This window comes from Varanus komodoensis, unplaced genomic scaffold (genome assembly GCF_004798865.1).
Source record: "Varanus komodoensis strain SLA01 unplaced genomic scaffold, ASM479886v1 scaffold1, whole genome shotgun sequence".
NCBI classification, from domain to species: Eukaryota; Metazoa; Chordata; class Lepidosauria; order Squamata; family Varanidae; genus Varanus; species Varanus komodoensis.
Window position 1 is genome coordinate 104,193,154 of NW_025335268.1, and position 27,470 is coordinate 104,220,623.

The 27,470-nt window shown below is 37.0% G+C and overlaps 1 protein-coding gene and 1 long non-coding RNA gene across 2 annotated transcripts in view; one reads left to right on the forward strand and one right to left on the reverse strand.

Moving 5' to 3' along the window:
* NHLRC2 (NHL repeat containing 2) overlaps positions 1-24,360 on the forward strand; it is a 38,838-nt gene extending 14,478 nt beyond the window's left edge. The window contains exons 6-11 of the mRNA XM_044439280.1: positions 10,265-10,364; positions 10,789-11,020; positions 12,299-12,421; positions 14,201-14,410; positions 18,036-18,261; positions 19,324-24,360. Of these exons, the coding sequence (XP_044295215.1) occupies positions 10,265-10,364; positions 10,789-11,020; positions 12,299-12,421; positions 14,201-14,410; positions 18,036-18,261; positions 19,324-19,580 (1,148 nt within the window). The 3' untranslated portion in view covers positions 19,581-24,360. The remainder of the gene's footprint in view (positions 1-10,264; positions 10,365-10,788; positions 11,021-12,298; positions 12,422-14,200; positions 14,411-18,035; positions 18,262-19,323) is intronic.
* LOC123027933 lies at positions 12,374-27,154 on the reverse strand. Its single transcript, XR_006415597.1, has 4 exons — positions 26,827-27,154; positions 24,373-24,544; positions 18,912-19,032; positions 12,374-13,257 (listed from the first exon to the last, which is right to left on the reverse strand). It is a non-coding gene; the product is annotated as an uncharacterized LOC123027933 (long non-coding RNA).
* Positions 27,155-27,470: the final 316 nt, after the last annotated feature.

Here is a 27,470-nt window from a genome sequence, read left to right on the forward strand (position 1 = left end):
CACTTCAGGCTATACGGAAGCTATTATTGTTATTAAATTTCATACAGTAATAAAAATAACCTTATGTATTTTACAAAGCAGATCAGTGTTTTCTTCAGCAGTCATGTAAAATGCAAATGATGAGTTAGTTGGAGAGTATGCCTTTAGCACTTTTCCCTTTAAACAACTCTGAACTAAAATGGAAAAGGAAAGTATAGAAAGTTGGGAGATACATGGTCATAAACATTAGGACACAGCACCAGTATTCTTACAGCAAAAATGATTTAGCAATTAAGTGTGGAGCCACAAAAAGCAACAAGAGAGTAATAGTGTTTCTTAGGAACACAAATGGTACATTTTGTATGTGTGTTTTATACGAATATAAGTGTCCATGGCTTCAGGAGTTTGCTAGCCTGTTTCTGCATATTAGACTTAATATATTACTACTTTATTCTGTGCCTGTTTCAACTAGATTTAGAATAGAAATAGAATAGAATAGAAATGTTATATACATAGCGTAAGAGTCTTAACACCATATTAATGACCATGCACTTTTCAACTTTCTGTACTCTTCTATTTTTATGCAGTGCTGTTGAAAGCAAGCAGTGCTAAATGCACTTTTGATTGAAGTGTGAAATGTTCTTGATAGCTGCATTCTTTCTAAAAGGCACAAAGCTATGACCCAGGCATTGTAATTGCTTATACATCTATAGCTGTGATTCAGAAATGCATGCTTTTTGTGCACAATTACCAATTACTGATAAAAATGCAGCCAGCACACATGATTTTAAGTAAATGGTATTAAAACTTGAAGTGTAGCAGACAATATAGGCTTGATATACATGGGGATGTATCTCCACTGCCTGTGAATAGAATTTTGTTGATGGAGTGTTCCCATTAGTAGAAGAGGGTGGAGAGACAGTTTTCATCAGTTCCTGCTTATGTGGCCTCTGCATCCTAAAAATGTACTCCAAAATGTTGGGAGACTCTCTTGAACAGCAAGGGAGGTAGCACGAGGAACTACAGGGCAACAGGTTTTATCAGTTTTTAAGTTACATTTATAATCTGAAGCAAGATATATGCACGCATTGGAAGAGAATGTGGCAGCAATGAGGTGGAGCACTGAGCTGAGATTAAAACAGAGAGACAGAAATAAAGACAGCAAGCCTGTCAGGAACTTGGTATCAAAGCAGAGAGTGTCAAACACATGTGACATTCCTCTCTCTGTGGTATACAAAAGGTCTTGCATCATTGGCTCATGTTAATCTGCAAGTTTGGAAAGATGTTTTTCAAAAATGATTTTTCTTCCCATGTATCCAAGAGCTGTATTTTTTGTACATTTTGTCTTACTCACTTACACATGGTTATACCTTTTCAAAAGTTACTCTCACATTTGTGACCTTACAAACACTATTCTTCCTTTTTCATGGAATCTCACATTTGTCCCTTTTTATCCAGTCTTTAAGTTGAGCTTCCAGGTGCTGAACATCTTAGATCCCAATTCTTTTGTATTTCCTTTTGTTTCTTTGCTATCAATGTGTATATGATTCCTGATCTAACCAGTGTCTTCAGCTCTACTTTTTCTACCATATCCTTAGACTGGAGACATACATGGACATCAAGTTTCTAATTACTTCAGGGAAAAGAGTTGTTAATGTTTTCTAACTAAAGCCCCTGCTAACTTAGAGGGCTTTTTGAAAAATATAGTGGTAAAATGGCCAAGTCAAAGGACATATCATTAGGAATTTTTTGTGTTTTGAAAGATCTTGCAATCTATCCTAGCTTTGTTCCTCATAAGCAATATTGCCTCAAAGAGAATGAGAGCAATATTAATTTCTGTGGGATGTATTAAGTTGCAAAAAGGAAGTTGGATAAACATTAAAGGAGCTTTCTTGTGGTTTATTGCCAAAATTTCTTACGATTACTTTTGTGTGATATGAGATAATTCCTAAAATAGTTCATTGAACAATTGATTTTTAATAAAATTAAGTATCTGCATATACAAGAACAACTTTTTATTAGAAGCATGTATAAGCATAAGATAAGAAATTATTAGAAACTTCTTATGTGTTTTTAGACAGAAAAAAATGTCCTGCAACATCACGGCTGGCTGGGAGTTGTATGATGTTTTTCTGCCCATAGGATTGCATTTTATTATGCAGATTTTTTAATCTGTCCTTCAATGAAATTCCTGGGAACATCTCACAAAATTTTAAAACACAATAAAACAAATTAAAAACATAGAAAAATATAAATATATAAAACATGTGCTTTAAATTGAAATTATGTGTATGAATACTTTGTGCTTAGAAAACCATGAACATAACCTTTGGATATGAATTTCTTATATGCCAAAGTAGTGCCTATGCCTAAATTAGTTGTGAGTTAAGTAATAGCAGAATGGATTCTGGTGATTTAGCTTGAATTTTAGAAATGCCAATTTGGCATTGTTGTTGTCACATTCTGCCCAATTTGCAACCTTGTATCATTTGTAGAGTGATGCTACAAAGTAAATACAGGCAGGACCCAGGTGACAAATGTCCAAATTATGAACATCCATACTTATGAATGAACTTCATAAAACATTTAATTTAAAAATTTGAGTTGAAGACAACCAGTTTGTAATTATGAATATGGGAACTTTTGGAGTTTTGTGGCCTACTGCAGAAAATCGTCACCACCATAGAGAAACAGAAAGTGAAAGGGGAGAGAGGAAGGCTTCCAAAGCATGCCTTCTACCCCACCTATACAAGGCTTCAGCCCTGGTGGACTGCCTCCTAACACTGTATTTGAGAAAGAGAGAAGTAAAGATCATCTGTGCCACTTCTGCTTTGCATAGGATTCCTGCAAGCTTCCAAATTTGGAGGTTTATGGGAATTTGAAATGGATTGCACCCTAAAGTACCTTGATGCTATGGTGATCCTGTGAGTAGCACAGTAAGGAGCAGGAACAGGATCAGGAATAAATGTCTTTCTGTTCTATTCCCCTGAACCATTTTTATGAAGTTAAAGTGCAGAACAGAGGAAAAGAAAAGTAACGTCGTGGCTATCTGAATCTCTTGTCATAATTGAAACTAATTTTTCAGTGGTTCAGAAGAGACAAAAATTCAAATTAAATAGGCAAAATAGTTGCCCGATTCATCCATTCAGAAACATAAATTTCCTAGTTGTGTCTACCTTTGTAAGTTTTGTTTGCCTTAATTCATATGAAGGCTTACATTGTTTCTTTGCAGTAATAAAACTGCAGAACTCATTGCAAAAGCAATAAATGAATCAGTTTTTTAACTTCCATGATGTAGGTTTGGAGTTTGAAAGATATCTAGTAATTTGTAAAGAAAAACTCCACGGGTTTCATTAATAAAGATTTGAAATATTGGGGTGATTTTCTTTATCTCTATTGCCATACATTTTATGGGAAAATTTAAGGAACAATTGCCTTTTCTGCATTGCAGTATCATAATTTGCATATATGCTGTTTGCGATTATGCAATCAAATTTGCTTTAAGATAAACTTTACCTTAACATTGTATCATGGAAGTAGAAATGTGAGAAGTTTTAAAAAACAATGTTCTTTAATATTTTTCAGTCTGTTTAGAAAAACATAGGTGCTGTATAGCCAATCTTGCTTTTAGCTTCTGGTGCCTTAGTTTCCCTTACACAAGCATACATCCAAAGAAAGTGAGAAATGGGAGCAAATTGTAGTATTAATTATCATGAAAATTGTTACATGACATTAGATGTTATATATGCTCCTGTCTGCACTGAATTAAGTGTACAACAATGCAATTTCAAGTTAAACAAATATTAATTATTATACATTGTTGAAGTCAACAATTCACTGGCAGTGAAGTGTACCTCAGAGGCTTAAGTGTAATTTGTAGTAATGTTACTGAATTGTATTGTGATTATCCTGCCTTTTTCTTCTTTAAATAACTCAAAGTGGATTATGTCATTCTCATCCTCTGGCTCTCAGCCTCCTCTCCACAAATGCAACCCTGTGCAGTAGGCTGGGCTGAGAGTCTGTGACCGGTCCAAAGTCACCCAGTTGGCTCCGTGGTTGAACAGGAACTAGAGCCCAGATTGCCTGAGCTCCAGTCCCGGGCTCTTAACCACTACATGACCCTAGCTCTTGGTGTCTCTAAAATGCATTTATTTTTTTGAAAATGTTCCTAGTACCAGCATGTACCTGAGGCACTCCTGGCAACTGTTTTGTAGGCACAGGCCAAGTAGGATTGTGCAAGAGAACTCAGTTTGGCATTTTTTATTTTTCATTTTTTTTGTAGAGTAGCCCTGACCTTTTGTAATGGAACCAGTAGTGGAAGGGAGACTTAATTTTTGGTAGATGAATTATATGATACACAGTATTACTAGCTGGGAGGAGTTTTTCAAATACCCTGGAGCAATAAAAAGACAAACAGGTGAGTCCTAGATTACATTCCCTAGAAGCAAAAATTACAAACTGAGGCTTTCATACTTTGGACACAGCATGAAAAGGCAAAACTCCCTGGAGATGACAATCATGGTAGAAAAAGTTGAAGGCAGAAGAAGAAAAAAACGATCAAATATGAAATGGCTTGACTATAAAGGAAACCACAGCCTTGAATTTAAAAGAGCTAAGCAGGGCTCCCACAAATATGACATTTTGGAGGGCTTTTCATTCATAGGGTCACCATAAGTCAGAGATGACTTGATGGCACATCCCAAATTAATAGGAGAAACCTGGAGTTGTAACAATCAACAGGAGGAAAAAGTGATGAAGCAGATAAGTCCTGTGGACTGCATACAGCGTATCTAAGTGTACAGCTTATCTGGTGTAAAAATTATGTATCTTAGAAGTCTTAACTGTAGTAAAACAGGCACTGTTTTTAGTAAAGGTAAAAAGAATGTGGTCATAGGGGCTGATAAACTAGATCAAAAGCTGTGATTTATTGTTAATGCATACTTATACCATGACTATCATTGCAAAGTAGAACTTTGCTCTGATACAGCAAACAGCAGTGGCAGTGAGAATGTGCATACCCTAATAAGGGTATGGGTTTGAAACTACTCCCCATTTGGAATGTGGAGTTTAATTACATAAAAGTGAAAGAATTATGTTGTTCTCTTTTATTTGAATAGTTATTTTATAGTAAAAGTACCTTAGGTAAATCTTTACCATAGAAGGATTGTAGAGTGTATCTGGACTTTCTACTGTCCCAATAAGAGGCATGTATAAGTACAATGTTTTGGCTTCTTGTGGGATTTTTCAATAAGACCTAATTGCCATTTTTAAAAAAGGCTACAGTGTATCCACTTTAGATTAGAACTAACATTCCTTGGTTATGGAAAAGATAAAACTTTTTGTATGAAGCACCATTGTTTAAAGTAAGGAAGGCTATGTATAAAATAGTTCTGTGGCAAATTCTTTTTTCAGCTTGTGTTTTGAGGAGACTGAATGAAGCCAAATATTTCTAGGGTCCTTGGGCCGTTAATGGTACTTGTGCTGTGGTAAGCTGTTAGTACTTTTCATCATCTTGCATGAGATTATAAAATCAGCAAAAATCTCACAGATAATTATGTTTGCAATTGTGGAATACATTAAGTGTTTTGTAAAATACTGCTAGAGATGCAACTATATATGGGAATTCAGTTTTCTCTTTGATTTTTTTAAAAATGTTGGTTGGGTAACCTCATGTAATGAAATGCATATATGGAGCACTACGTGACTACAGTGGAGTTATGTTCCTTTTAGTTTATCTTGCTAGTTTTACTGGAAGTTTAGCTACTTTTTCTTATGGCATTATCTTCTTCTGTTGAAAGATACTCTCTTGTTTTAAATGCTTCATAACATCTAAAATAGTGATTTTATTTAAAAAAAAATGTTTCCCTGTAATGGTATGTTTAGCAATCTGTTTAGAGATGTTATTTGAACAAATCTAGGCCTTAATTACCATAACATTTTGCAGACATGGTATTCATTATGATTTTCTGTTTTTCACTGCTAAGTTGAAATAGGAATTTAAATTCCTAATTTAAAAGGATAAAAAATAGAAAGGTGGGTGGAACTTTATTAGGGAAACACAGTGCTTTTTTTGTTAAAAAAATAAAAAGGTGCTGCAACTCTCATCTTGGGGTCACACTTTTACACTAAAAAAAATTTCAATTCACCAACTTTTTTTGAAATAAAGAACTTATTTACCTTTTGCACGTAGCCAGTCACTCTACACACATATAAACATAATGGTCACCGCCAGCGGTAAGCACTCAGCACGCGACCACACAACCAATCCCAAGCCGAGCAGCTTCCCAAGCTGAGCAGCACCCTCACAACCAGTGCGGACACACAAGCAGCCCGCGTGCACTATTTTAATGATTTTTGCTGCCGACCTGCTACGCCCAACAGGGCGATTCAAAATCACTTGGAAAAAGCCACTGGAAAAAATCCGTCAAAATAGGTGCCGGAACACCATTCCAGTGCGTTCTATGACAAAAAAAAGCCCTGGGGAAACATATACTTTGATTTGAACTTAACATCATACAAAGAGAGATTCTATCCATCCTTCTGTTTCAGACTATATGTTATATTCTTCATGTGTAACAACCTGCATTTTAAGAGCAGTCCCTTGTTAACTGCCCAACACTAGCAAATTTCAAGATTATAGGCATCAGTGATCTTCACTTGAATATCAGTGAGCAGGTAGAGTGTTCATTGGACTTTTGGACATCTTCAGTGGGAACTGAATTAGGCAACCAGTAAGAGATGTTCCACATAATTTTTGTTTTGAGGAATGATGATTACATTGTCCTCTTCCTCCATCTTATCATCACAGCAACAACCCTTTGAGGTAGATTGGACTGAGAGTCTGTTACTGGCCCAAAGTCACCCAGTGTGCTCCATGGCTGAATGGGGTTTAGAGCCCAGATCTCCAGTCCCATACCCCTAACCACTACATCACACTGGCTGTTCTGTTTATGTGTCACACACAAATCAGCTAACAGTTTAGAGGAATTAAATATTCAGATTAGTAAATACCCATAAGTAAAGGTAAAGGTTTCCCCTTGATGTTAAGTCTAGTCATGTCTGACTCTTGGGGGTGGTGCTCGTCTCTGTTTCCTAGCTGAGGGAGCCAGCGTTTGTCTGCAGACGGTCTCCGTGGCCATGTGGCCAGCATGACTAAACACCAAAGTGCACGGAATGCTGTTACCTTCCCACCGAAGTGGTACCTTTTTATCCACTTGCATTTGCATGCTTTCGAACTGCAAGGTTGGAAGGAGCTGGGACGGAGTAACTGGAACTCACCCTGTTGTGCAGATTCAAACCAGCGACTTTTCGATCAACTAGCACAGCAGTTTAAATCACTGCGCCACCTGCATTCCTTAAATACCCATAAATTAGTAAATTCTAACAGAAAACTGGAGTAGTCTTTATATGTGTATTCTCTCATGTTTCCTGAATATGCTTCTCCTGAATTAATTTGAAGATCAAGTAGTTGAAGTATAGCACCCACTAAAACTCTCACATGTTTGTTACATAGGCATGAAATATTGGAGAACTGGCTCTAGATCAGTGAGTGTGTTGCTGACAAAAACAGAGTCTATTTTTTTCTTCAACTGCCTGGAAAGAACTCTTTGTGATACTAAATAGGAATGTATATTGAACTTAGTATGCCAGGCCCCTAGACCACTGCTTGGAAAATACTGTGTCATCTGAGATTACCGATCCATACTCTTGAGGGAAAGAAACTAAGTAAATATATTCTCCACTTAATACTTATTAGCATAAATTTCTAGTTCATTTGAGCTGAAATATATCTAAGGCAATCTGGTTGTACAGGAAGCTTTGATGAACTAATGCATTCAGCTTAGTGCAATTAACTAAGAACTGAGGAGGGGAAAGGCTTGTCTTTGTTAGTGTGCTACATGTGATCGAAGAATAAAAGCACGGAATTATTTCCTTACCTTTTTTTTGGAATTTCACTTAAAATATATTATTGTGAATATATTTAAATATACATTTAAAATTATTTAAATATACATTTAAAATATACCTATAAAATGCTTTACTTTCATATTGGTATCATCTGGGTGAAATCCAGCTAGCATTGCTACACCATTGGAAAACTTCCATTAGCGGGGAGAGGACAATTATCTTTTGTCCCCTACAGTTTCCACTCTACCCCATAATCTGCTCCAGAGCTTGGGATAACTGTTGAATCAGATTTTGAGGAGACACAGGGTTCAGAGGAGCAGGAAAGGAAATTCCTCATCTAGGTCAGCTTTACATAGAAAACTGTTGCTAAGAAAAATAAAATATATTGGCAGTACAATCTAATGCCTGTTTCTTGCAGTTAAGCTCCACTGGTTTTCTGTGGGACATATCTCCAAGTAAGTATAGACAGGTTTACAGGAGCGCTCTCATTTGAGTCTAGATGCCAATTCCTGATAAAATCTGCTAGCATGCACTCTGTTTTCAAATTATTCCTTTACAATGAATACATCCGTTGATCACTTTTCAGGGAAGAAATAGTTGTTGTTTTTCCAGAAAAGGGAGGATCCTTTGGGGAACATTGAGTGTGTATTACTTTTTCAGAGCTATTAATTATATTGTTTAAGTAAATGCTGATAGAAAATGAACACAATCATCTTTGTGGCATTATTATATAATACACATAACTTTTTTTAGTAATATTTATTCCTTTGGGGGATTATGGAATCCCACTTGCACTTAAAAGACTTTCAAGATGTACATAGCTAAGCTAGTGAGTATCTTAAATCATATATCTGCCTCTGTTGTTGCTTTCACTGGCTAACAGAGGCCACTTCCACAGAGGAAATTATAATTACTTTCTCTCCCTTCCTTTTCCTGTACTCATCACAGGAGGGAGAAAAAAAGAGGAAAATCTAAATAGCACTTCAAAAATAGTACAGTTTTCTTCTTAGTTCTGCCACTGAATGACATATATTTCACAATAGTTGAAAAATCACAGAGTTAACCCAAGTTTAACTGATGATGTCATTTCTGACAAGAACTTTTTATTGCTTGTTTATTACAGCATTTGAACATGAGTCAAATTCAGATATTTAGCTTTCTGGAATGTGCAAGAAAGTTTGCAAAGATTTCTGAACTGGAACCACAAGGCCATGCAAGTTTCTACATTCTTTTTTTCCAGACTGCAAAGCATACAGTGGAAAGGTGGTGGGGGCGGCAGCCACTATACACAGTCATCATGAAGGAAGAGGGACATGTTGAATGGTTTTCCAGAATACCTTTTACCTTCTTGTACAGAAAGGAAATAGTGCTTCTCTGTGGCTCAGTCTCTCTCTACTGACAGACTCTTGTGCGAAGGAGCACAGTGTATCAGAATTTGCCTCTCTGAAAGCAGTTAGAGGGGACACTGTATATCTTCCCCTTCCCACCTGCAAGCAAAGCAAACAAAACAGTGAGAGGTGTGGTTGGTTTCTTGCCGTTTCCCTGGCCCAGTCTGGGAAAGCATGCCTGGTTTGTCTTCTTGCTTTTTCAATGCCACAGTGATCATAATTGAAACCGTTTCAGAATTGCAAATTGAGAAAGCTCCTGCAACTGGAGAGTGTATTGAGACAATGACTCGGAGTTATCCTTGCCTTTCTCTTGCCTTACAAAGTAAAAGTTCTTTTAGCAACTGCTCTGTAATTATCAGAAGTGGTCTAAAGATACTACACTTTGGCTTACCTGCCAAGACCTAGCCATCTTTGCTACCATTTCTGCTCCACACCTCTAGCAGTGGGGTTCTGGAAGGGACCAGTTTCTCTCACGTATGCTGTAGTGTGAGCACATAAGAAAACCCCACCATTTCCAGCTGAAAGGAGGGCTTGGAAGTTGTTTTAATCTTTCAGCTTGATGTTTGATAAGACTCCATCTTTCTCCAAGTACCTTGACAAGCACTGAAGAAACTAAAAAGCCCTATGTTACTTGATGCTGGATCTTACTGAAGTGCTTTTTAAGGTCAGCAAGATACCACATTCAGATACACACAGTATGTTCCCTGTTCACTCTTTGCTACCCATCACAAACTCTGTGCCTGGTAAAAATCTGAATAAGTAGTATATAGCAGGTGTCAGTTTCCAATTTCATCTCCATTCATTTTCAAAAATGACCTAAAATTGTGACAGTTATAAAATATTTAACTGTCACCCCAGTATAATATAATTTCTGATCCCAAAACTTCTTTTAATAGGATTCTAGCCACTTTATAGGATTCTAGGCAGTTCTAGCTAATCTGCTTACAAAAGATCAGGTAACAAGAGCTAATCAGTTGTGATCTCTTTAGTTTCAGCAGACCATGAAGACAACATTCTGTGGATTGCTATGGCAGGCACACATCAAATTTGGGCCCTCATGTTGGAATGTGGAAAACTACCCAAGGGAAGGTAAGCTAGAATGTTAGACCTGTCACAGAAACAATTGGTCTGGAGCAGGATCTTGGTGTCATTAGTTGTTACTTCTTGCTAATGCCTTTTGTAGTTTTCCTTTCTCATGCTTTGCTTGTACATCTGAACTGTTTTGATTTAATGGGCATTTGGTCCATATGAGCTGCTTCTTCCATCAAATCAAATGCAGCTCATGTTCAGCATGCCTTGCTTAGTATAATTGGAAAAACATGGATGAAGAGATAAGGGGACAAAGTTTCTTTGTATTTTACTGGAGCATTGGTAGCAGAGGATCTAGTTTTAACTCAGGAAAAACAGAAAGGGAAATTTCTTTCCTTTGCTCACAGGATTAAAATTGTTTAATATAAGTGACAGTATAAAATAACTAGGTGGGACTAATATAATTGCCCCCTTGTACTCCTAGTGACTTAAAGAAAGGAACCTGCCTCCGCTTTGCTGGGAGTGGAAACGAAGAGAATAGAAACAATGCATATCCCCTCAAAGCAGGCTTTGCACAACCTTCTGGTCTGTCTGTTGCTGCTGAAGAGCCGTGGAACTGTCTTTTTGTAGCAGATAGTGAGAGCAGTTCTGTGAGAACAATTTCCCTTAAAGATGGAGCTGTGAAACACCTTGTTGGAGGAGAAAGAGATCCAATGGTGGGTTAAATGTATTTTTCTTGATGTTTCCTTTAGGTCCTACTCAAGACTTCCAATAAAAACAAAATATTGTTAATATAAATCCTGTTCGCTGTGGCACTCTCTTGCACTCTTCCTTGCCATTCAGAAATTGTAATTTTCAGTACAGCTGTGTTGGTCTGCTGTGGATAGTTCAAAGCTGGGTAAGCATCAGGAGCAGCCAGAAAAAATACCCCAACAAGAAGGAAGATTTTGTTGTCCACCTTTTTCCAAGATGTGTATTAGGAAAAGAAGCTGAGTTTGCTAATATACAAACTGGTAAACAAGCAGTTTGCTGCAAAATAACATAAGTTTATACAGTATTTTTAAGTTGCCCTAATTTTTGAAGAGAAAGACATGTATAACTAAATGATGGTCAGAAAAGCATTACAGATTGCTAATCATCTTTTTAACACTTATTTTAAAATACATTTTACAAATTCACAGCATAAAGTCACAATGTTCACACCAAAATTAAAGCAGTGTTCCTTAAGATCTATCTTTAATCAAATTTACCAAAAGGGAAGAGAAAAACAATCATATTAGTCAGTATGCAGTATATATGACTGAAGGGCATCTGGAACCTTGTCGTTCATCTTTTTTGTGATTGGGAAAACAGGCCAATTTAAGTTCTGAGAAGAGAGTGCATGATTCATACCTTTTCAGCACCTTTCAGTATGAGTGCTACGTCAAAGAGAAATCTGGTATGTCAGGGTTTAGAACTGAGGTCTTTTACCAGCAAAGTTGGGACACTTTTATATTGAATAGCATTCCCAAATTGCCCTCTTCCCCCAAAAATACACACATCTGTACACATTTGTACACAGCCAAATTGGTGCTGTGAAGTTGACATGGGAAGAAGTTCTCTTGGTAGAGACATAACCATGTAACCATTGCCGGCATGGAATTGAGATATTATATTTGGTTAGCAACATTTGGGTTTTCTGAATCTAGTTTCATGTTGATAGTTCCATGATGATTGCTGTACTTTACTGTTTCTTTGTGCCTTCAGAGTAAATCAGCAAGGAGCATAGATGATTTCACAAAATTGCCATATTTTTAATATTGATGGTACAATCCTACACATGTCTGCTGAGAACTTGGTTTCATTGTTGTCTCAGCTACATGCATGTAAGATTGCACCTTCATACCATTTGCTACTGTTACAAGACCTGCTCTCTTTTTCAACTCCTTCTAATTTAAACAAGCTTCTGACACTGGTGCTTTAAAACTTTCCTATTTTTTTCCTTTGAAAAAAAGAATTTATTTGCTTTTGGTGATATTGATGGAGCTGGGATAAATGCGAAGCTGCAACATCCCTTAGGAGTAGCCTGGGACAAGAAAAGAAACCTCCTTTATGTTGCAGATTCTTACAATCATAAGGTAAGCTTTCATAATGCAGCTTTTATTTTTTCAGTAGTAGAAAACTGTGTTAAATTAATTTTATCTCTTCCTTGTACATTGTTATAGTTACTTTTTTAATTTTAATACTGCTACATTATACTCACGCAGGTTCTTTTTCCTCTGTCAGATCTCCCATAGTAGCCATTGCATAGTGATGACCTGGACAGTTTCTTCTATTGTCAGGTGTGCCCACAACACAAAGAGATCACCTAACCCAATATATTGGCACCAGTAAAGGCTGAATTCACATATGAGCCCCCAAAATCAGCTGGTATGCTGCTGACTACTTGAGGTCCCATAAAGTATTATGTGCAGCACATACATTCCATAAAGTATGGAATTCATACACAGCAGCAGAACCCAGTACAAAGGAGAAGGTGTGGTGGCAGCTAAGGGGCTTCAGAGGGGGAGGGAACGCAGATGGGTCAGCTTCAAAGTACCTCAGCCTGGCAGCCCCAGTCTCTTGTCCCCACCCCACTTGCAGCTCTCTGTACACCCTTCTGAGGTCACTTTTTCAGTCTCAGGCAGTTGGCATGGTTCATTCATCGCCATCACCCTCTCACTGTGAGAATGAAGTGAACAGTCAGTGCAGATCAGTGCAGTGCAGCTCCAGGATTGGAGAACAGTCATTGCAATCAGTGCAGCTCCAGGATTGGAGTTCAGTTTCCAGCCTCTGATCTGGGAATCTAAAGTAACCCATTTCCCCCGGATGGTGTGTTGGGGCCTGTTATTTACCATTCCTTTGGCAGGCCTTTTCCTCCAGCAATTTCAGCAGCCGCCCTATTTCTTCTGTAAATGATCAGTGGGGTGGCTTCCTTTAAAAAAATACCATGTAAGTTGTCCAAATAGCCCTTCAGGTGACATGCAAACTCTTACTGGTCTGTAACATCTTATCAAGTGGGAAGTTACATACTAGGAAAACATCTCTTTATGTCAGAGTCAAAGAAGAGAAGTTGGCAATATTCTGCTCTTTGAAGGCAGGCATCCAGCATACTGTGTCCCCAAGTGCAGTGCTTTTTACAAATTACCGAACACTATTATTATATGGGGAAATTAAATAGGTGTAATTGGGGGCATTCTAGTGGTGTTTAAATCTCAGTGCTGCCTCTTGGTGTTGCTAGCTCCTTGTGAAGAAAAGTAAATTTTCTTCTATTTATATGAGCTTAGTGGAATAGGTAGTCAGTTCCATTTCTTTGTCCTGTTCTTGGTTTTTGGTAAACAAGGGTTAAGTAGGACACAATTGTGCTTATCACAGCTGGCAACAGGGAGATACAGCCAGTTTCAGGGGTGGGACAGTGTATGATAAAATGATAAATGCAAGTTTGTTACACTTGTGTGTTGTAGAAATGCACTTGCACAAAACACATATGCATGTCATCTACATCAGTTATTTGGTTTATTGCATTAAAATGTAGTGTATGAGGCAAACCTTAAGCTAATTTCATTTCACTGCCAACATAATATGGCTAGGATCATTGTAATACTAGCCAATCTTAAATCGTGTATTATCTGATGATGAGCCTTCCCCCCCCCCCACTTTTAATTTTGATTAGTGCTTTGTTAAATACTGAAAAACTCTGCTCTAAATTTCCTGACCAAGCAGTCATGGGAGATCAGTCTCATTCTAGTGATTTGTTTTTGAAGATTCTTCCATTAATGCCAAAATGGAAACAATAAAACTTGTTATTATATCATCTTGGACTATGCATTGTTCCCTTTTTTGAATTAAACAGTCTGCTGTGTTTTGTTTTTCTGTAGATTAAATTTGTAGATCCCAAAATGAAGAATTGTGCTACACTGGCAGGTACAGGAGAAGCAAGCAATATCATTGGCTCCAGTTTCACCTCCTCAACTTTTAATGAACCAGGGGGCCTTTGTGTTGAAGAGGGAGGGCGCTTGCTCTATGTTGCAGACACAAACAACCATCAAATTAAAGTGCTGGATATAGAAACCAAAATTGTTTCACTGGTAAGCCACCTTTACAAAATGTTATATAGCACTTTTATGCAGGGAAAAGTATTATTTTTGGTGATATTTCATCAGATATCCCAGTGCTTCTTCCTGGACAGCATGAAACATGGCACTAAATGCATTCTTACAGTCTTTTATAATGATCTGGAAAACAGCACAGCTTTTGTGTTAAGGATATCCTGTTAGGCTTAAAATAAATGTTCCATCGGTTTTACGAGGCTGGAAAGGACTCTTGTGCAGTTGGAGAAAGCTGAGGTACAGAAACATCAGCTTTCAGTGGGTTGTTGAAATTGGATATGGGGAACCTGATTAATGTTTCATTTCATTTAAACAAATGACCTTGCATTTGTATTATATCTGTATTATCTACTTCTTCCTTCCATAAATAGAATTAAATAGGCCCCAGCATGTGTGCTCTTGTGAAGAAAATGAATTAGATAGACATAGTATTTTGTATATGCTCTAAAGTCTTTTATTAAATAAATAACCTCTCTCATCAGGGCCAATATCCTGCATTGCCACTTTTCTTCCTCTAGTTCTGTTTTGTTAGTCAAATGCAATGCTCATGCAGTAGGAATTAACAGGTTCTAAAATATGTATGGAAAGAAGAGAAAATGCTCATTTTCATAATTGACTACATCAGCAGAGCTCCCATCTGAGAGTTCTGCTGATTTAGCCCATTCCAAAAAGTAGTGTTGCTGCTCATATTTCTCAGAAACAGCTGGTTCCCGTTACTTTAGGTGTCCATTTCACTACCACAGGAATACCATAGGAAATCTGAACCTCATTTTTTTATTGAGTTAGCAAGCTCCTGCAACTGAAGCAGGAGGATGATAATATTTCTGCTCTGGAAGATGTAAATATCACATCTGTACCAGTGGAACATCGTCCAGGCCCTGGTATCTCCACTATAATCACCTACAGGTGCTTTCTCTTGCTTCTGTCAACCAGAGATTGCACCAGGTCTCATAATAGCAAACTCAGGAATTGCCTGATCTAAGGCACTTGGACCATTAACCAAGACCAAGGTCATAATGGGTGTTAGACAATCTCATACCTTTACTTTCCCAAAGTTATCGTTGTGATATAAGGAAGGATGGATGGGGGTGTGAGGGAAACCTTATGGTAATAGAGGTCTGAGTCTTAACTTAAATCATCATTTGAAAACAAGGATAAAAACTGTAGATTCCCTGTTCACAACACTGACAAGGAGTAATTAAAAGCTACATTTCTCAAGCTTCCTAATGAAACTTCAGAGGATGCTGAGGAGTTTTCATTGCTCTCAAGACATCTGGAAATTCATGGAAAGTGCTCATCACCATCAGACCTCTTCAGGTCTAACAATATCCCCAAACGGCTCACTTTTTTCTTCAATGAAAGTGCAACTTAGCTAGAATTAAGTGGATACAATAACAGGTATTGAGCACAGAAGATCATAATATCAGGCATAAAAGATGGCATTAGGCCCATAATAGTTAGTGATTGCATAATATCTTATATATGCTGACCTCTGTATAAAACTGGAATGCTAACACTAAACAATAATTCTGACCTCTATAAGTCTAGTCTTACCATCTGAAATTACATGAGGCCTGACTCATTTTTATTAAGCGTTCTTAATAAAAATGTTTCATTTTTGTTGTATCAGTGCTAAAAGGACCATGGATTAGAGATTAGAGCAGTGGTAGAATCTCAAGTCCATGGCCATTTCTATCCCACACTCTTTCCCTCAACCAGTGTGGTGATTTGGCCCGTGTGTGTGTGCATGCATTTTTCTAAAAGGTTGGCACTAAGGAGTTGGTTACTGGCAGTAAGAGCCTCAACCTAGTATAGGGTGGGAGGCGGGAGTAGTATAGAGTGCCATACTGCTATGAATGTCTGTAAATGAACATCCTTAGTTCTCTTCACATTGGAGACTTCAAGCCAAGAAGTTGAACCTCAGCCAAAAGGGGCCAAACCTGTCCTGCCTGGGGTCCCAATCTCATGCGCCTCAGAAGGACATGAGCCTTTCCCCTTGCCCCACCACTTTTCCCTTACCAGCCCAATGATAGCTTGGTGGTTTGAAGGGTTTTGTGGATTATTTTCTACATTCTAAAAAGTTAAGAGGTTTCTTCTAAGTTATTGGCAGTAAGACTTATGCTGGTATTTTCACCTTGTCTTTTTTTCCTTTGGCCCCTTGCATTGCTAAAGTGCAACTCCTGGCAATGCCTCCAAAATAGAATTCAGCTCTCAAACTGAAACAGGCTCTGCACTGCTGAACTAGATCATTTTGCATTCTGAACATAAGGAATAAGGCCTGAATTTTCTTTGCAGCCGCTAATATTCCATTAAAGTTTATATAAAGGAAGATATTGTCCAGTTGTTCAAAACTCAAAATTTAATTTTAATGCTTACATTTAATAGGAGCAATTGAAACTGTTCACTATATTTCATAAATAGAACACCTACAATACACATTTCTGTAGATTTTGGTTCTGCTGTACTAATATGTACAAGCAAAACAGATCAAAGGAATGCATTCATCTCAATGATGATGGCCCTTATCAACTATTAAACGGCTGCTGCTTCCTCAGCAAATTCAAATGAATTCAGCTTTACTATCATTTAGTATCATCTGACATACAAATGTTCATAGAATATATTAGGTCATTTTAACTGAATACTGAAGTTGACAAACCTACAGTGGCATCATGTTGTAAAACTACCAGGAAAAGAAATGAATCTCCTAAGATTAGTAACATACTCAGTGTCACCAATAGTAGTTCTCTTAACAGCTATTTAGACACTAAAGCATGTGCATCTAAACAAGTCAGAACTGCCAAGAAAAGTAGTATTTATGCTTTTGCTTGGCATGAAAGTTGATAAATACACTGGAAAAGTATAAACTATGCCAGATTTTAGAACATCTCCTTAATAGTAAGTAACTTGTACCAAACATCTTTGTTTAAAACATGATTATTCATGTCATTTTAAGAAATTTAAAAAAATGTGTGATTGAATAGACCACTTGGCCTCACAGCAAATAAGACAGTTGTTTTGCTTGTGTGCTTTGTATTCATCTGTTATTCAGGCAGTTTAGAACTTGATCCTGCAAAGGCCAATGACCTAATCATGATGTTTATTGAATAGTCAAACATGCAAGCTCCTTTTGAATATGGGAACTGCTGTATGCCAAATCTTTCCCATTCTCTGCAATGCTATGATTTCATCTCTGTATACTATCACTATGGCATGTAAGAAACTGCCACTGACATAATAAAGAAGGTGAAACATGTGTTTGGCTTGAATCCAGTTTTTTCCATTCCTTTACATATGTTGATCTTGGTAGTTTCATATTGAAGGCAGCAGCCGTACCAACTCAGAAGATGCTAGATATAGATTGTTCAAGCAGAAGAAGCCAAATACAATTATGGCGTGTTGTATCCACTTTCCTTGCAATAAGCCCCATTGATCTAAGTAGCCCTGTATAGGTTTGCACTGATAGTAGCACACTTGGCTTCTGAAAGACAATGTGGTTTCTGTACAATAAGGGTACGAAACTGATCAGTGCAACTTGCTTTTCTAAAGCTCAGAATATGAGATTAGACTTTCAAATGAATATTGTTTTCTTGTCTTTTGATAGCTACCTCTGCTAAAGGTTGATCCAGCAGACACTGTAGATAGCCTGTGTGTACAAAATGTTAATACAGCAAAACTACCAAAGCTGCCTAAATCTGCTCCAAACCTTCAGCTACCTTCACGTACTGTAAGCCCTGGACAAGCACTTCACTTCACCCTGAAACTCAGCCTTCCTCCAAATACCACACTGACTGGAGAAGCTCCAAGTGCATGGTTTCTTACATCAGAAGGTAAAGTACCCCAGTTGCTATTTAGAGTGAATATGTGCTGAATCTTGCAGTGTTCTGTCTCTTAACCAAGGTAATCGTCACCATATTTTTTATTTTGATGGTAGTAAGATATGTCCAACAATGCAAAGCAATACTGTATACATGATGGCCTAGTTAAAATGTGTGTGTTTAAACCAAGACCTCAATTTCTAATTGAATCAAAAATGTACAGAGTCAGTATAACTTTTGTATATGGTTGTTTGTTGTGTAGTTTTAAGGTCAACATTCTGAAAAATGACTTATGGTTAGATTTTGCTCAGATTAGGGATTCTCATTCTTCACCCTCAAATAGAACTAGCAACTCGGTTAGATCTTTCTATTGCACAAGTGTTTATGTAGCAATACTCGCACAGCAAGCTGTACAGCTATGTGCAGAATTGGTTGTGCAAACTGTACTTGTGCAAATGCAATTTCAGCTGAGTTCTCTTGTGCATCATGTAAACCCTTGTTTTTGCTAATGCAACATTTTCACTAGTGAAATGGCAAAGTTCTTCAGTATTTCAGTATCTGAGATGCTGAGGCATGTGGTGACGGCATACAAAAGCTTTAAATAAATAAAATGAATAAAAATAATTTTCCATTGAAATTACTGTGATTTTTTTTCCATTTACCTTCCAAAGTTTGAGACATAGTATCTTGATATGAGTTGCAGATAGAGGATTGAATCAAAAAGCAGTCCCACTTATAGAAGAGATGTTTCTGACTTGAAGCATGCTAAATGAGACAAGTAACCTTAAAAGTAAAAGGAGTATATCTGTTAATGAACCTCTAGAATTTATACATGGCAATAACCATATAAACCATTATTTGCATTGTAACACAACTTGTGAGACATTATGTTAACATCCTGCAAGAAATTCACCAACTCTTGTGAGAAGCGTTCATGGAACAGTACTAATGGATTTCTTCCTTCTTTGAATCCATATTTCACTTACAATAATACTATTCCAATAATAAATGAACTGAGAAATGCCAACATGTTCTTAATGCAGTCCTAAAAGAATAACCTTTTTTTTTTTCTAGGCAGCGAGTGGTTGCTTCAAGAACAGAACACATCTGGAGAAATTGAGGACATTTGTAAGCAGCCTGTAATCCCATTGCAAATACCCACAAGCTGCCTATCTACTGAAGCTGAAGTGTCAGTCAAAGTGTGCCTATATTACTGTAGCAAGGACAGCAGTGCCTGTATGATGGCAGGAATCTCATTCAACCAGCCTTTCCATATAGCTAATGTAAACCAAGGTAGCACAGCTCCAATTGAGCTCATATATGCATTTTAATCAAACCAAAGCAAAATAAGACACACTTGAAAACAACCAAGAAGATGCATTTGTGCACTTGTGGGCTCCTCCCCTTTTCTTATTTTTAAACTTATGGTCTTCCAGCAGAGTAACAAACTCAGCCATATATTTCAGTTCCAATTTCACCTTGAATGCCTATGAAAAATATGCTTCATCAGATGTAGTTTGAATGCGTTGTGCCAAATCATGAAAAAACAGAATACATTCTAGTCTTTAATTTTTAATAGTATAAACAATACCTGTTGAAGTGGGTTTGGGACACTGTGAATAGTTTCAACTGTCCCACCTTGAATGTAGATTCATAATGCTATAACCATTTATAAGAAATATATTCTGTGTATGGGCAGCCATACACAAAATCCCTAAGAATAGTTTTCTTCGTCAATAGATAATGTACAAACTATTGGGTTTTCCTAGATTATGAACAGTGTGTTCTCATCTTAGTATGAGAGGCATTTAAGAAATAGGCATCTTCAGAATGACCCAAAAATGCAATAGGCCTATTTTTATAAAAACATGGTCTGCTTTATAAAACTAATATTTATGCCTTATGTTTATGGAAGAGCTATTTATGAAAGGTCTAATAGTGGAAGCTAGTGGAAGCAGAGTTTGCTGCTTTATAAAATAGGAAAAATCTACATAACACTGGCATTCTGTATTTTTTTCTTACCTCTCTGCCCATTCACATATAATGGTGAAACTTCAGAATTTAACAGCTTTAGGCTAAAGTTACAGTATACTGATATTAGGATTTCTCATGGGGTTTTTGACAATGCTATGATAAAACAAAGGGAACATTAACCATCAAAGAGACTGTCAGAATGCATTAAAGTCTATGGAAAAAATCCATTTGTTTTATGAAATAGTACTCTTTCATAATTGATTTGTTAATGCATAAGTTCTGGCAAGTGTCCATTAAAACTGCTATTCACAGAAATAATTAATTGCTGAAATTCTTGGTGGATTTGATACAAAGCTCCAGTGAAAACTATCTTCAGATTCAATCACTGTCCTTATATATAAGCAGAAATGAAAAAAATAAAAATAAAAATGAATAAGTGCATTTTAAAGTGTTCACAAAACAGGATTTTTAAAAGAGGTATATTTGAAGAAATGATTCTTGCACAATAAAAACTTTGTGAATTCATTTGTATAACTTTCATCTGAACTTGTTCACATCTAAACACCTGGTGGTTAAATGTCTGATATTATTGATTGTAGATTTTGCCTTTCCTGCAGCTCTAAAATGTTTTGGAAGAATTATCAAAGGATAATTGCCAGAACTTAGGTATGGCTGGTTCAGGATCACTTGGTGACATAACTTAGAGTTAAAAGCTCATTCAGATCAGAAAAATTACACTATTCCTTCTAGCACTTTATAGAATTTGAATATTTCCCATTCTTGCGAGATTTCAGGTTTTTAAAAGTAAGTTAATACACGTGACAAAGGCATGGAGTGTTTTTTGTTATTTTGAAAGGCTTTTTTTAAAAAAGGAAATATGCTTTGTTCCATAGCAACAAGACTAGTGAAACTGACTGCCTTTTAATAATGTAACTGTCCTTTCCTTTTATACTGTTTATATTTTAATGCCTTCTTAGAGTCTTGGAACTAATTTATATATTTTCAGTCAGCAGATTTTTAAGAAGTTATTTGTTAGTTTCTGAGCAGAACAGTTCTCTCAACTCAGGAAATTAATGAAATTTTTCCATTCCTACTGGATTGGATAGTAGAAATGTTGATTTAATCAATTCCATGAATTCACAAAACGGTTTCCATTGTTTATCGGTAGAACCAAGAGTGTTGAAAAGCAGTATGGGCTACATAGCAGTATAGCCTTAAATTTGATGTGTGATCCCTTTATTGCATAAACATCAGGACTTAGGGACATAAAAGCTACTCTAGATTCTTGTGTTTAAATCTCATGAACTTTTGCAGAGGGGGAGGAGAATATAGGAAGGCTTTTCCCAGCCACATGCCCTCCAGATGTTATAGACCCCAGTTCCCAGAATTAACTGACTGTAATTGAGAGAGTTGACATCTAAATCATCTGAACATTGCTTCTGGTTTGAGAAGGCTGATAACACTCCATGAATAAGTTTTCTGGTAACATAATCAGAATTATTCTTGCTATTCAATCCCAATTTTAAAGTTATTAATCAATACTAGAGTATAAAATTAACTTTCATGTGAGTCTAATGTCTCTCCTCTTTTTTCATGATTAAAAGTGAGAAAATTGTTTAAAATATAACCAGTAAAGATAGCTAATAATTTCAACAGCAGTTGCATTCCACAAAAAAAAAAAACTAAAATTGCTTCTTCATCTTACATTATTTCCATTTAATGTGTTAGACCGAAAGTAGTTTTCTGTTCCCTGAAATATATTTCAAAATAATAGTACCAAAAAGTTTCAGAGCATTATTTATATATTTACTTACTTATTAGGTGTATCTTTTTCCTTTTCTACCAATGTAAAACTCAAGGGATTTCATGTGTGGTTTCTTGGTCATGTGCACAGACAATAACCAAACCGAGACACATGCAGTTGCCACAAAGTGGCTACATCGTGTGCCCTGGAACACCTTTGAAGAATTATTTTAATAGGATTTGCAGAACAATCCTATACCCGACTACTCAGAATTATATGGCACTGAGTTCATCGGGACAAATTCTGAGATACATGGATGTAACGATTGCAGACTTCACACCATGCACCCTCATTGGTAGTCCAGCTATATTTTTCAGCTTCTAAACCGATCAAGTAGCTTCTACTATTGAGCTGTTGTCTCTTAGAGCAAATTTGTAACATCATGATCTCAGCTCTGGCTGTAGTTTCAAGGGTTATTTACCCTAACTTATTTACCCGATAGACATAGGAACCATTTGTTCCATTTTCTGTCATATCACCTGAGTTCAAATATGTAAATCCATAGTTTTGTGATGTGAGGAGACCACAGTGAACCTTGTGCTCATGCTGTCCTCTCTTCTGCAGTTTATTTGCACATGCTCTAGCATCCAAGCCTGGCAGACAATGATGATGTGTTTGAAACAGTCTGATTGCAAAGCATGAATTATGAAGCTGGCTTGTTTAAATAAAGCACAGTTAATCTTAATAATAATTTAGGCTTCACATGACAGTACTAAAGTGTGGTAAATTTAAATCAAAAGCCTGAGGCTTACTGTTGCTTGCTCATCATGCTAAATTATGATGTACTGTGCTGAATAAAGGCAACCAAAAGTGACTACCTGGGTGTTTTAAAAACAAATGCACATAACTTACATCTCATACATATGGAAACACCCTCTTTAACTTTGTTGTTTGTTGCCCCTTATAACTTGCATTCATAAAATGGCTAATGGTTTAGTTTGAAGGAACTGGGCCAGTTCTTAGATTATGATGGTGTTGTTAAGGTTTCTTAAAAGTAATTTTCATTTAAGCTCTGCCAAAGTGCATGGACATTGTCAAGTAAGTGGTTCATAGTTAAAATGTAACTTCGGTGCTGTAATGAAGAAACTTTCCTTTCATCTAGCTCACTTTCCATTAAACCAGAATAACTTGAAGACTGCAATCCCCAATTAAGATAGGTCTGTTTTGTGATTGTTTGGACTCCTGTATTACTAGGAAAGCCCAAATTGAAGGCAATACTTCAAAAGAGAGCAAATTAGAAAATGATATGATTGGATCTCACAATGAACAACATGAACTATGTTTGGCTGTAATTTGTTTTTTTGTGATTTTCCATTTGATATTTTTAATGTTTATTCTAATGTACTACAAAATATTAATCACATAATCTACATTTGAAAGAATGCAATCAAATTCTGTATAAGTTGATGTTGCTTTAGAGGGTTTTACCATTATACTGTATTTTCAGCTTCGATGTAGAGAGCTGTTATGTTCCTTGTGGCACAGGTGTTCTTTACCTGTAGTGGTTCCTATTTTGCATATGAAAATGCTCAGATTTTAAGAGTTCTTTTAGTTGAGCTAACAATGCAGCAAGTCCCCCTTATCTTTGCTTCACTGGAGAAGTTGCATCTTACTATTTGGAACAAATCAGCAAGTGGGGACCAACAGATAATCTCTAGTGAACAATCTCTAGCAGTAGTATACATACATTTTGTTATAGTTCTTATTTCAGAACCACAAGCTTCCCATTTGTCTACCCATTTTTGGCCCATCCCTTCCACACCCCAAGTTTTCAACCTCTATGTTTTTATGTAGTGCAGATAGCTTGTTATACTTCAATATTTAAGCAGCTGGGAAAGAAAAATAGGAATGTTTTTCTCCCTATTCCATAAAAATTCACAAAAACAATATGTTAATCCAAGAAAGATATGATCAGCATTGAAAAAGCTTGACATTAGTATCTCTCACCAGTACTATGATGGCCGTTCTAATCTAGTACTGAAAACTTTCTGTGGCCTTGACCATTGGAGGCAGCAGTCCATAAGCTGCTGTGACATCCATTGACATACGTAAAATTCTTGTTCCCTCCGGCATGCTTACAAATATGTATTACTCTCTGCAAGTAATTCTGCCTAAGCAGGAAAGTGCTCATTTGTCCTTTCTCTTTGTGCTGCAACTCTTGTTGGTTTGACTCAGTTTGTTTTGCAGAATAAGGATGAGCTTGTATGGGAATGGTTCTCAGAAATACAGCCTATATTTTGTACTTGTTTGATTAAGTACCATTAAATGTTTTGTTAGAACAACTCTAACCCTGACCAAAAGCCAACTTCTGAAATAAAATAAATTGAAGGTAATGCAAAACTTACATTGTTCACCTAAGTCCCCATGCTCCAGTTGAGATGAAAAGTTATACAACACTGCATCCAAGACTTGCAGAGTCTCTTGTGATTCAGACATTGCAAAAAGCTGAGTGTCATCAGCTTCCTGATGGCACTTTGATCCAGTCCCCTAATGATTGTTCCCAGTGGCTTCAAAAAGCTGTTAAGTGGGAATAAAATGGTGTATATAGTTTTGTGTCTGTACAGTCTTGGAGATAATGCATATATTCTGAGCTAAGATCTTGAAATCCATGATTCCAGGCTCAGCATACCTGTGAACGAGGGTTGCCTTGGTGAAACCAATCTCTCAATTTTACCGTGTCCCATAAGAAACTCATCTTACAAACCTACTTAATCATAAGGACTGCTAAACTGATATATGTGAAACAGTTAATATTTCTAAAATTACACCTCATAAAACTAATACACATTAGTAGCAACAATAGTCATGAAAGTAAACTCAGCATTTTTAACCTACTTACAAGATAGGCATGAAGGTCACTCCTTGTTAAAAGTAAAGTTGATTTAGGGCCATGTTATTTTAAACAACTGCCTTAATTTTGAATGCTGTAGTACTGATTTATCATTCATCACCTTATATTAATGTCCACTTTCTATCCTGAACATTTTCCCTAGTGTGCATTTATTCATATTCTTGAGTTTTCAAATTATCATGCTGCACCCTCAAGGAGAATTTAGCAGCACTTAAATTTGAATTTCATGGGGGTTTGAAATACGAAAATATATACAGTTTGCAATTACTCAACAATCCACCAATTATTGGTACAGTCCCACAGGGATGCTTATAACTCTCTGAACTTGGAGAATTACAGGATCCTATGCAGAGTGGGAGTTGCACGGAGGCAAAGATTCCTCCTGGTCTGCCAAGCAGCTAGACCAATTTCCACTGCAGCGTTTCTGAGGGGGAGGAAAGGAGAATGAGATGCTGCCTGGATTGGTCATAACTTAGCAGCGCTGATCTCCCCTCCCTCTTCCCTGAAGCCCTTTTCCTTAAGGTCGCTGTTACAGCCTCAGAAAAGCATCTGAAACAGGTCTCTTCCAACTTCAGTTCTGGGAAGCCAAAAAGTCCTGTGGGCTTCTAGATGCTGTCTAGGGGCAATAGGATTTCTCTGCTGATCATTTAACATTCAAATTCAAATTTCAAATTGCACTGCAAGAGAAAGAGTTGATTTTCTTCCCAGGAAATATAACATGTGCCTATTTTCTTCTCTAGATTCCCCTATCATTACCAAATAACAGCATTTCATGGGTTTAGTATTTCCCAGACTATGTTAACAAAACACAATATTTTCCCATGCTATGTTAACAAGTCTTCTTCCAGTCTATCTGAACCTCGTATCTGATGTTAAAAATTTACCACAGCACTGGAAACACATGTTAATTTAAAAGTTAAAGAGAATCATATGTTAAAATACATTTCTTGCAAGATCTCTTTTCTTCTTGGGGTCTAAAGTTGGGATGGAAAACCTCTGCTTCTTCATCATGGCCTCTGTGCCATGAGGCACAATGAACGGCGGTCGCAAAGACTGGAAAATGGCGGACACTCTGCTCCTTATATAATGCTAGGGGGGAGGGGGAGCCAAGTTCCTGCCAAAAACCATTAGCTGTTAATCTTCCGGCCAAAGGCACTGCGCAGGCGCAGAACCCATATGTGTAACTGCACAGATGGCCACTCAAAGAACATCAGTTACAGGTAAGCAACCTGCTCTTCTCCAGGTTGTAAGACTTCAACTCCCATAATCCATGTCCAGCAGTAGCAATGATCAGAGATTCTGGCAACTGTCAGATCCCCATTTAAAGGGGCACAGTATCTGCATCCCCTGGTGGAAAAAGCCCATTAAAGTAGCAAAAACTGGGTTTATTCTAAAACCTCTTACTGGGAAATCTAATATAAATCTGCTCAAAATTAAGTCCCGTTGTATTCAGAGGAACCTACTTCCAGATAAGTCTGTATAGGATAACCTATTAATCTTTTGGAGCACCTTCACAATTATTCTGTTTATTGAATTTATATACCACACCCAATAGTCCCACATGGGACTCCCAGGGCAGTATGAAGAAGGTTGACAAAACTAAACATTGGAAATATCTGGACTTTTTCACAAGCATATGCCACTTCCATGCCTTGGTCTGGACTAATGATTATGGCAAGGTGAATAATTTTTTACACTTCTCTTTGCAGGTAAATACTCAAGTAGCCGTTTAAGAGCTTGCTATGCTTATTAAAATGAATTAGGTAATCAAATTAGTGGAAATACATAGGGAAGCAGAAGCAAATAGCAGGCAATAACTTTCTTGAGAGAAACCATATAGCTTCACAGTCTCCATTCTTAATTTGTTACAAACCTAAAAATTAGGCAATAGATGTGCCTACAGCAGAAGAGAGCAATCTGTAGTAAAATGAAGATTCTTTTATAATACCTTTTAAGCTTCTTTATATTCACTCTTTTTGTGCTCTGTATTGTTCTGGAATGGACTTTCCAATAATGTTCTGCTTGTGGTACCATGTGGTATTTTGTAGACATGCTTCTGCTGTCAGTGGTACTTTTAATGTTAACCTAATGACCTTTATAGTTTAGAGTTCCTGCAGAAAAACGGATTACTTTTGAGGACCAACTGAAAAGAAGACAACAAAACAAGTAACCCTGAATAGGATAGAAAGTCAAGTCTGGGGTGCCCCAACACGCTTTGATTTATGAAGGGATGGTTGGTTGATGGAAATTGACCTTCAAGGGATAGGACTGCTACCCAAAGATAGGGTTTGTTAATTGCAGAATATCCCGCAATCCAGCATTGGCTGCTGCTACTGGAAAATAGTGCATAAAATAAATACATTTGGAATCCATATTAACTCTCCTACATATAGAACCACTGCACCCTCATGGCTATATACCATTTATTAGAAGACAACAATGACAATTACACTAGAGGTTTTAACAGCAGTTTGTGACCTAGCTCTTGCATCTGTAATTAAAGATATTGGGTAAAAATCTTGACCCAAATGTGAGTATCACAAATCACTCTTCCTAGTGTTACCCATGCCTGACATTTATCCAACCTTGTAC